At 32.8% G+C, this 12,274-nt stretch overlaps 1 protein-coding gene across 1 annotated transcript in view; it reads left to right on the plus strand.

Moving 5' to 3' along the window:
- Nucleotides 1-12,274, plus strand: part of ELP4 (elongator acetyltransferase complex subunit 4) — a 225,871-nt gene that overhangs the window by 103,835 nt on the left and 109,762 nt on the right. The window contains exon 9 of the mRNA XM_082476676.1: nt 433-539. Within this exon, the coding sequence (XP_082332802.1) occupies nt 433-539 (107 nt within the window). The remainder of the gene's footprint in view (nt 1-432; nt 540-12,274) is intronic.

Raw genomic sequence — 12,274 nt, forward strand, 5'->3', positions numbered from 1 at the left:
CTTCACTGGTTATCAGTAACCCATAAGCCTTGTTTTGCTGGCTGCTTACTGGTGCATTTAATAAAATAAAGATCACTCAGTGGTGCCGTGGGCAGCATGCAAGGTGATAGCCATATTTGCTTACTGTAAATACAAGAGAAAATCACACACAAACCGGCTGTAGTTTTGACAAGTATTAAGATCCTTCTTTACATCTGTACTTCTGTACCAAAGTGCAATTAGTTTTCCTCGCACAAGGATTTCTGTTTATCTTATTCTGCTTGATTACTTGAGTATAATCACACCATTTGCTTCATTGCTCCTGGTAGTAAGCTCCAGTTTTAAAAGGGGGAGGATGCTTGTGTGTAAATTTACAGAATTCTGCTGTAAGACTCTTTAATTTATGCGTACAATGACAGCGTTTTTTAATTTTTTAAATTTTCTTTCCACAAGGTTTGATTCATATACGGCAGATTCCTCAGCTTAATAACTTGATTTATGATGTATCAGATGTCAAAGACTTAGCTTTTAAATTAAAAAGGAAGCTATTCACCATTGAGGTAAGAGAGAATTTTTATGTTTGAGTCACAGTCTTGAGGTAAATAGTATCTCTTTTACTTTAATGAAATTCATAAGAGATATTTCATGCTAAATATTTTTAAGTTCTTTTGATGTAACAGAATAATTTTTTTAGACTATCCTTTTTTGTCTTTTATTTTAATGGTATATCATTAGAGTATAGCAAAAATGGTTTTGTTTTAAATGTCTGTTGAAAGTAAGGTCCAAACTTACATGAGAAGTATGACGTGCATATTTCCAAGGCTTTCAAAAGCGTGTTTAATTAAATGTTAATGAGCTGTGCTTATTTGTGTGTGGAATGTGAATGCTACCCACAATCGTGTATGGCTAAGAAAAGAAGATCCTTATCTACATTCTAAAAGCAGTTTTCTTTACTATTAGTGAAATCACCTTTCGCTTTCCGTGCTGAATAAAACAAAAGTATAATTTACACCAGCATCTTTAAGTAAATTTTCTACAGAAACTTAAACTTTTTTTGTGACCTTTATGCCAGAAATAGTGACAGAAAGTAGTAGTGCAAAAGATTTATTTCAACTTAATCTTGCTAAAGAGCAAATGAACATAGCACTATTAAGCAATTAAAGTTGGTGTATTTATTAGTGAAATAAATGCTCAGAAGAGAGAGAGAGATGGCTTCTGGGTGATGTGATAGTTATCAGTATAGTCACTGGTGCAATTTTTTTTTAACAAAGACATAAAACAGCCAAGCAGCCTTGACAAACCATTTTGTTTAATCTCTTTTCAAATGAAAAGCTCTTAAGCAGGCCACTTGTCTTAACTGCTTGAAACCATAAAAAGAGAGAATTGCCACCAATAAATTAGCATATTTTTAACTTCATCACCAAATGATGGTCAATGTGGCTTGGCACTGCTTTGGTGTTTGGGACTTCACCCTTAAGTGACCACTCTGGCCCTTTTTTGACCCTCTGCCCTCTTTAGCTGGCCACTTGATAAGGTAACTTAATGGTGCTCTCTCTTTTTCTCTTTCCCTTCCCATTTGCAAGTGGCACTAACCTATAAATCATTGTAAGGGCCCTATCCAGTGACAAATTAATGTGCCCTCCTCCTAATTAATGGTCATCAATGTCCTTAATTATCTAATCCTATTGAGAGCAGTTAATAGTTAATCAGGCAGCCAGTTCTTCAAGCAGGTCATCTCTGCAGGAGTGTTAGAAGTTTCTCATCTGGGGATGCTCCCTTCAAAAGCCACTTAAAGCCAAAAGAAGGAGAGTGTAGAAATAGTGATTCTTGAGCTAATTTGCCTTAGTTCTCAAAAGGAACCATTGAAATGGAACCCAACACTGTAATTGTTCAACATTGTTTCAGTTTTTCTGACAGAATATTGGGTAATTTACCATAATATTGCTAACGCTTTTAGAGGGATAAAGTTATACTTGTTAGCATCACAAGGAAAGCATGCCTCCTCATTTTCTTTTAGGTGGAATTTATATATTTAATGAAAGATAAAAGATTTTTTTCTCCATGTGGCACCTTTCTCCCAAGATGAGCATTCTGACAGCCAGGTCTAAGGTATCATGTCTGTCACCATACAAACTAAGCAAGGAGATTCCCTAGTGAAAAAAAATATTGCACCCAGAGAAGATGGTTAGCACAGTAACATGAATCATGTTTATTTTCTCTCTTCCTCTCTCTCACACAGACACACACACACACACACACACACACACACACACACACACACACACACACACACACACACAAACTGGGTCTTATTTTGGGGGGTGAGGAGTAGAAATAAAGGACTTATATGTCAAGTAGGACCTCTCCTTCGAATAACTTTAGGTTCTAATAGTAACTACATTTTACTACACTTTACCACTGGAGCTGATAAAAGATCTAGGTTTCTGTTCCATTTCCTCTCTCTTCTTCCCACTATCCTAAACTAAGAGAACCATTATAATTGGTCACCCTAAGATTTGGAAGCAGTATTTAAAAACAAAACACAAGTAGGTGGTTGTTCTTTTTTTAAAGTTAATATTCAATACAGTTGATCAAATCCTTTACCTTTTTGGCTTATAACCTAATGAATATGGTTTTTTTTAAGTATAGAAATATAAGTGAAACATATTCTAAATAACTTATTTACTTATGCCGTAACATTCAATTTGGTGATTAGAAAAAAATGTGAATTAAAGAATCAAACCTAACAGAAGTTCATACATATAGGATAAAATCATGTATTTCACGAAAGATTAAGTGCTTTAAATGTAGCATTGTACATTATAAGATGCATATGGAAACAGATAGCAAGTCTTTCGTGATATATTATGGGCAGTGGAAACAAGAGGATTCCTTCATCAAGTGGCAGTGTTTTGATATGCACAACAAATAAATATTTTTTTACAACTGCCTTGATATTTAAAAAATAAGGAGATGTACACTATACTAGTCTGTAAAGTCTGAGGCTATAATATACCAGACATTGAATCCGTGGCTTTCTTTCAGAAGGAAAGGTGGTTTAGCAGGTAAAGCAAAAATAACTTTTCTGATTCCATGCAGGTAGATTTGTTACATGTGGGAATTTACTGTGAGTAACATGGTCTCAAAATGTGGCACAGGTGGAAACAAGGGGCAAAAGAAACAAGTAAAAACCCTCATCTCTATTTTTAGCATCCCTTTTCTTTGATTTATTAAATCATTGCCTTTTTTCATATGAAAACTGAATATGTTTTTACTAATAGCCACCCAGGGCCTCTAACAGGTAGAGCAACTTTAACCAGTAATCTCTAGTTTCTTTGAGTGATTTGGAGAAGGCAAAAGACTATTTCTCCCTTTTTGGAGCATGTATTAGTATTGTCCAGATTCAGGTGGAAGCATTTGTCTAATCACAGTAAATTTTTAGTGATACTTAGTATTCATCAACTATAAAGCTGTATGAATTAGCCCCTCTACAAAAACCATAGCAGGATCATATCTACAGTAATGACACTAAAATCCTGGCATGCATTCTGAATAAGTAAAAGAGAAAGTTTAAAGTTGATTCAACATGGCTTCAGGTTAAAAGAAATAACTTGCCAATTTTTTGAATGTTGATAATCCTTGTAAACTATATGTAGTAATTCTCTAGCGTATCTGATTAACCATAATATACTACTTATTTCTTGACCTTACCATAGCTCCATTCAATCATAGCTAGCATTTATGAAGCCCTTATTGTGTACCTGGCACTGTTCTGGCTTATTTATATTTTCTATATTGAGATTAAATATTTTATAACCAAAGGCTTTACTAAGGTATAATAATAGACTCAATATATGGAAACTATGTCTTTTTCATCTTTGTATCTATCCCAGAACTAAGAAGAGTCACAGACTTAGTAGGTATAAAATCTCTGCTGAAATATATATAATGTAGATAAATTATGGAGTTTAAAGAATAGCCCAAATAATACAGCTATAAATATTATGTAAGTTCCACTGCTCAAGTGACCTATAAACACTACCTTCTCAGTTAAGTTCTATAAAATGTATAACTAGGTTACATAACTTCACTTCCAAGATGAAATAACTACTTAGATTTGTATTTTTTCAGTTTCTATAATTTTTGCTTCTCTGATGTTGGGATCATCATTAACCAGTTTTCTGTTTATATTAGTAATTATGATGTAATTATAGTACATAAGAGATTTGGTAAGATTTGAAATGTAGCTGTATTTAATTTGATGACATGATCAGAGCAGCATTTTTACTTACATTTAATATTATTGTGCTGTTTTGATTTTGTATTGTTCAGTTTGGTCATATCTTAACACACGCTAGTAATCTAATTTTCTAATATAAATAATAATGATGTATTATTACATTAGGTGCAGACCCTATTAAGGTTATTACAAACAAGGTTTCTGCTTTAGTGATGGGACAGTTTTCTAGCTCTAAGATTCAGTGTTTCTATGTTCAAGTCAGAAAGTATGGTTACTGGGGTATACTGGAATATACAAAAGACATTCACCGTTCACTGCAAATTTTCAGTATAAAGATAAACAATACTTATGTAGGCTTTTAACTGGTTCAAAAATAGTGAGTATCATAAATATCATATCTGTGTGGGTTTTGTATGCTAAATGAATACTAAAAGTTCAGAAAATCAAAGTAAATCAACTTTATTCACGGTTGTCTTATCATACTTTGCCCCTAATTCGGAATACAAGACCTCAGTACCTCTCCAATCACCAAGAACTTTTTCTCACAGAATAATTGATCAACCTGTATTTATTAAGAAACTATTATTTTTTATGCACTTAGTAGATTCATTCTTAAGTATTAAGACCAGAATAGTATATGCCATCCATATAAATTAGCTTTATATTAATACTACAATATACTTGATATGATTCAGTAGAATTATTTGAAATTTTTACATATTAGAAAAGCATAAACTTTTGCAAACTACAAGGGTGTCAGTCACTGTGACAACCTTGGACAATTTAGAGTGTTGCATGATATCTTTGGTCCTAGGTTTCCTTACTCCCCTACATTTTTTAAACAGCTTTTCTAGTTCTTAAATGAGAAGTAGAAAGGTGACTGTATGTTTACCATATCTAGAGGTAGAGGGAAGGGAGAGTTAACTTATGTGTCAATTCACAGTTATGTCACAAAAATTTTAAAAATGGAAACATAAATGTCTGGCTCAGGAGCATTATTAGGTTGTAGCATCATGAACCATGTAGTCCAAATATACCTTTTCTGGTAATGATGCCCTCCACAAATATTGATTGGTATTTCAAATCCCACATATACTGCAGTTAGCAAAAAGAAAACCAAAGTGGAACATAGACATCTATTCTTATACATAAAATCATTTGTCAAAAGTAAACCCAAATTAACATTCTTTAACAGTAGAAATGTCATTTTATACTGTTCACATTTTAATGTTCATTATATTATCATCCCCATATTTACACTTTAATTCCCAAGTGATGTAGACATACAGTAATGTCATATAGGTTTCACAGAATCTCCAGAAGCTGGGTTACTACTATGCTCTATATATTTCACATGTCATAGTGAGCCTATCAAAACTGCATACCACCTTAAAGGGAACACAGTTTTGAGACTCTGTCTAATCCTATTTCTTCCCACTTTGGAATCTTAATTAGAAGAGATAAGAAAAAAAAAACATCATTTAACTAAATTATTGTCCTGAATCTGTAGCAAAAGGTATAATCCGAAATTGGGCCAATTAGTGAACCCATAGTTAGCTATGCTGCAGCGAACAATTTGATTAGATCTGACACCATCCTAGTTCCCACTGTTGTTTTGCCAGGTATGATGGTCAGACTTCAAAGAGCTTGAGGCATCAGCAGGGCAAGGTTTGGAGGCCAGCTTAGGTCCGGTTGTTAATCTCTCTGCTAAAACCACAGCAGCTCTCACACAAAACAAGCTTACACGACACAATCATGCGGTATTAAAGTTAGGGTTGAGTCATGCCAATTTGCCTTTGATTTTTTGATGATTGACCAAAGATGGCTACATGACTAGACACATGCTAAAAGTATACTGATTAGGTAAGTTCCCAAAATATTTGAAGTATTTTTTAACTTCCTATATAAATGTTGTGAAAGCTTATTCCCTTTGATCAAACTTCCAAAGTAATAGTACTATATTGGGGGTGGGGGGGAGGGAATGAGTATTTCTTACTGGCAGCTTGAATCCCAAACTTTTCACTTACTGCTTCATAAAAATTTGTCTTTACATTAATAATTCCATAAGGAGAATGTAAAAGGAAATAAAAGGAAATTGTTTCTAAGTGGTAAGCTTTTTAAAAACCTATTAAGCGTGTTGAAAGAAAAAACATTTTTCCCTGCGTCGTTTATGTTCACTGCAATTTTTCTGAAATTTCTTTATAATTATTTTGCACTTAAATGTTGAGTAAAGTGCCCTTCCAGGACGTGATTGCATAAGTGTTCTTTTCTCTGCATTCTGATTTGTTGGAATATTGCAGCAATAGTGACATGTTTCCATTCTGAGAAGAGCCTAAGGCTGCTTTAGTATTATTCCAAATGATTGAAGCTGCCATCTTGCTGACTTTCCCTTAGGCAGCATAAGGCCTGTTTGCTTTTGTGTTCGTTTCACATGCTTCCTGTGAGTTTGGCTGGCAGAACATCAGTGCTTCTCTTGGCAAGGAAGAGTAAATTCATGTTTGGCTATTACATATCTTAAAGTTTCTGTATGGTCAGCAACACCTAAGATATTAAACTTGTAATTCATTACATCAAATGAATCCTGTTTCTTTGAGAGATACTTTTAAATATCTATGACACCTTGACTATGAATCATTTCTATAAAAAATCATCCCTTTATAAATTGAACTTAAGGTCTAATATTTCACACTGCACTATTCTTTATACTAATTCCTACTGCATTTTACTTAGGAAATTTAAGGAAAGCATATATTTGAATAACGAGATAGTTGCATAAAGCAAAAGTCAGATACTTAGAATCTTGCCAAATAGTCTTCGGTCCATGGGTCTCTCCTAAAGATCCTGTGGTACCTGTAGTGAAGTAATCTCACCTTTGAGACCAGGATGATACAGATTTAGCATTGCATGAGGGTGCAAGTAGAAAAATATCTCTTCTCCTCCTTCCTAAATTTTGCAGATACAAACATTTTTGTATGTGTTCTATGATGTGGCTCCAGGAAAATTATATTGCAGTACTTCAAGGATTATTTTTTTTAAAGCCTTTGTAGAACTGCTGTAGCAGAATTCACTCAGTTTACATGTTATTCCCTGAAACACTTCCCCCCACAATGTATTATTTATAGTGTCTAAGGAGGATAGGAAAAGAGAAAACAAAAAATGATGACAAATCATGGCTGTCCCATTTCATCAACTAAATGCATTTTTATGTTCCTAGAAGGTAAGAACATATATTTTACTAATATAGCCTCCAAGGTACTTGGAAGAGTAAGAAATACATAGCAGAGCTTAATAAAGATGGTATCCATGAGCTTTTTGATTGATGTAGGTAGCTTTGAGGATACTTTTATACCAAAAATATCCTTAGTCCTTCTTCAATGTCTTTGCACAGCAAATGTCCAGAATATTCATTCCTCCATTCCTTTCATGGCTTTTTCTTATCACTGGATTATAGATTAAATAGTCCAGTCTCCTTCTTAGAGAGGTCTTCCCTGACTAGCCCATCTGAAGTACTCACTCAGCTACCCTCTATCATGTACCCTATTTTAATTCATAGTGTAACACTTATGTATTACTATAGCTGTTTATCAGTTAATTTGTTTATTTTCCCAACCTCACTCAACCTTATCTGTTGTAAGCTTCACGAGAGTAGGGACATACTCTGTCTCGTTTGCAGCTAAATCCTGAGCATGTGTAGTAGGCGTTCCATAAATATTTGTTAAACTGTTAAAGTACTATTTTTAAAGTAACTTGTATCTATCATAACTTTCTTTAAAAATGTGTGTTGAGTATCTCATTTATTCTAGGCATTGTGTTGGGTATTTTCACATACATTACCATATTTAATTCTTATTTGATCCTCATAGGAACCCTTGCCATAGGCATTATAATGCACATTCTAATAAGGAGATATAAGGAGTTATAAAACAGTCCCAAAGTCATAGAACTGTGCTTATAGCCAGGACTAAATTCAGATCTTCTGACTCCATGTGCAGAATCATACTGGAAAGTTAACATGTTCAGGAGCTCTGCTAATTATTATTAATAAAAAATTAAAAGTTTGATTGAGTGTTTAACAGAGTCCTGAGACTACTACATGTGCTTTAAAGACATTTCCTCATAGATCTCACAATGCCATGTACCACTATTACCTATACTTTACATATGAGGAAACTTAAGGTTCAGAGAGATCAAGCAACTTAACTTAGCCAAAGACACAAGAGTTAATACTAACTGACAGAAATGACACTTAAATTCAAGTCTGTTTTATTCCAAAGCCTGTGCTCTTAACCACTAACTACTCAGCACACCCCAAGGTGAACCACCATCTCATCTTCAGTACATAAGCCTAAAAAGCCTCTGCCCTGTTAAAAAAGAATGAACCTCCAAAAAATGTGTAGGTATATATGTAGGTGCGTACATATATGTACAGGTAAACATAGCATATGTGTGTATGTATGTATACATGCATATTTATACATAATCTTTTAACATTCAAGTTAAAAATTCTTTTGTTCCTAACAAGAATTTCTACTCTATTTTTATAAATACATTATAAAACTCAGACTGGATTATTTATCTTAGCTTCTCCGTTATATAATATTTTGCTATGTTATGTGTGTGTGTTGTGTGTGTTTGTGTATATACACACATATAACATAGCAAAATATTTTATATATATATATATAAAACTAGAGTCACAGGATTGTTCTTTCCTCATTTTTTACTTACTTCTGGTATATGGTAGGTTTTTTTTATTTTTGGCTGTGTTGGGTCTTCATTGCTGTGCGCAGTCTTTCTCTAGTTGCGGCAAGTGGGGGCTACTCTTCATTGCGGTGGCTTCTTTTGTTGCAGAGCACGGGCTCTAGGCACACAGGCTTCAGTAGTTGTGGTGCGTGGGTTCAGTAGTTGTGGCTCACAGGCTCTAGAGCGTAGGCTCAGTAGTTGTGGCGCACGGGCTTAGTTACTCGGCGGCATGTGGGATCTTCCCAGGTGTCCCCTGCATTGGCAGGCAGATTCTTAACCACTGAGCCACCAGGGAAGCCCGGGTAAGGGTTTTTAATAGAAAAATTAATTTGTAAAAACTAAAGCCTTTTCACTAAAACACTATCCACTCCTGCAGGATTTCTAGATCTTAGCTAAATAAGGTGGGGAAAGTATTCTATACAGAGAAATATGGTTCCCTTATTCTAGTCAACTATATTGATATGGTTCAAAAGTATCCCAAATTTAGTTACAATATATTATTATTGTATTCACTTAAGTTCTACATTCAGGTACTTTTTTTTTTTAATTAAAGTATAATTGACATCATTCAGGTACTTTTGCAAATATTAATTTGCTCATAGATAGTTACCATGTTTTTATATTACGTTTTATATTTTTCTAAATTATTTTAATGTATCATCTTTGGAGCATCAAAAATTATCTTCAGATAATTAAGGTGTATACAACTTATAGTAAGAGTCAACCAAATTCAGTTTTTCAAAAATTAAAAAAATTTTTCTAATTTTGCCTCTCCTTTTGTAATAACTGGTTCTAATGAAGGTTTGATCCATTCATACTAAAACCTTTTTTTTTTCTGTTGCAAATGTTTCATTTATTGGAAATTCTTTGAATACCACCTTTAAGCAAAATTAAACAGTAAATCTTATGATCACAAAATATTTTCCTTTTATAGAGTAATACTACTAAAACAGTTTCCTATAGTTTAGTAATAAGAAGAAATTGTGTTCCTCATTAAGGAAATATGAGATTAAATATAAATTATTAATTTTTAAAAGGTAAGATTTGGGAGACCATAATAAATAATTAAGAGAAACTGGGATGTAATGGAAATGCCTTTGGCCACACAACTAGTAAAGCAGTTCTCTTATTTAAGTAGAAATTAAAATTTTGTCAAAGTTATTACTGTCATAACTCTCTGCCACAGTGGACATTCTGTAGAGTAGCCAGTTCAGGTTCTTTGTATCTGGTACAGTGAAGTTCACTGAACTGTTTTGTCAGGTGCTGTCAAGTCAACCCACCATTGTTGTAGAGAATCAAACTAAATCATTTTGGCATGAGCCTTCCAGAAATAAGATACCCAATATACATGGTTTAATGAAATTGAGTATTTGGTTTCAACTTTTTGTAAGTATGACAAAAATATATTGCAGTCATTCAGAAATTTCTGAGTATATCAGTCGAAATATCTGACCCTATACTTTACTGAAAATTTGTTTTAAATATCACTATTTAATATAAAAAACACTTGGAATGTATTTGTCTGTGTTTTGTTAGGTATATGATTCTTCACTAAACATTTCAAAGTAGTAAAAGTTCCAATTGTATAGTCATTTAGTAAAAAGAGAGGGAGTATCTGTTACTAAAATTAAAATTTTCTGTTGTAAAATGAAGCTAGTATCAAGTTTGATTTAACTCTTTTTGTCTCCAAAGGCTATTATCAAAAACAAAGTTGTATTTGATTAGATTTTTAAGAACTTAATAAATTGTTTATGAATCTGCTAAATGTTTAATTCTTATATAATTTGAAAAATAGCTTATCTTTGTGATCAATAGTTATTTAAAAGGCATTATTATAGTGTAGACTTAAATAGCTCAAAATTTTTATTTACATATTTTTATAGGGGCGTTTTTTTGTTGATATTCCTGCTCAGTAATCTAAGGAATATTTTACCAACTTATACTGTAGCTATGGTGTAGCACTGAAAAAGCTTTTAACAAAAAGCCTCTTGGTGCAATTAAAGGTCACTTGTACATATTATAATAGACTACTAATTTACAAGATCATTGTGAAGGGTCAATGCTATAGCATGAAATGGATTGCCCTTGGTGAGCCTGTAAATAAATGTGTCAACTTATCTTGTATTCAGTGGGCAAAGGAAAAAAACTAACATGATACTAGTTTATTAATATTTTTATAAACAGTTGCTAAAATGTCCAGCAAAACCAAATGCACTAGTGCTATATTATTGACATAAATAATTATAGAAAATTATTAGAGTATATAACTACAGTTTTTAAGGAAAACTGCTCACACACACATAAATACACACAAATTTTTTAATTAAGTATATGGATCATGTCCAGGTATAGATAAACACAGCACAGTGGTAGTGTTTAAATGGCCTTTACCAAAAAGCTAACATGTTTCAAAATGGCTAAGTTGTACATACTACCTTTTCTCTGTAATGAAGTTCAAAACTTGTCAGTGATAGGTATGAAAAAGGAATCGAACTGGATAGTGACTTATTTTAGTTATCTTTCATAGCCTTTCCAATGCTCTTAGGGAAAAAATGGTAGTGCAGAAAACATATTAATAATGATCTGTGCTAAATAAATTTAGTCATCTGATTTTTCAATAAATTAAGACTTCAGGATAAAAATAAAAGTAATGATGAAGATATTTTGTACTTTAAAATAATTTTAATATATTTATATTTTACATGTTTTATATATATACTTATGAGCTATACCTAATTTTTTATTCTCAAAATAATATCAAATTAGTAAAAATACACTAATGAAATAAATTTACCAGCACTTTCTAGATTCTTCCCTTTGAATTTGGCGATTCAGACACACAACAACTATACACTCCTAATTTTCTTTCTGGTTTCTGTGTACTATCAAAAATGAAAAAAATTAAATTTATAGTCAATGCCAAAATAAATCTTCTATGTCAAACAAAAATAATTTAACAGTGGGTTTGAATCAAGAATCAAACGAACAATAATAAGTTAATCTTTAAAAACCTGACTGATTGGTCTATAAAATTACTAAGGCTGCTCAGTGAGGCCAATCATGAAGTAAGTAGCCAAGAATAGCTTGAACCCAAGTAATGTTTCTCTGCTTGTTATTTAGCTCTTGAATGTACACTCTGTACTGTTTGGTTTGTTTTTGTTGCCATACTTCTTTAGAACAGTGCAAACACCTGCTTAAGCCTTGTTTGTAAAGTATGGAAGCTTTGGGGAAATGTGGTTCATTTAGGGACATAAATGCTTTAAACTCATATCTGTTTTACTTATCATGGCATCCCCTTTTCCTAGTTCAGTG

Source organism: Balaenoptera physalus (assembly GCF_965194825.1).
Source record: "Balaenoptera physalus genome assembly, chromosome: 10".
NCBI classification, from domain to species: domain Eukaryota; kingdom Metazoa; phylum Chordata; class Mammalia; order Artiodactyla; family Balaenopteridae; genus Balaenoptera; species Balaenoptera physalus.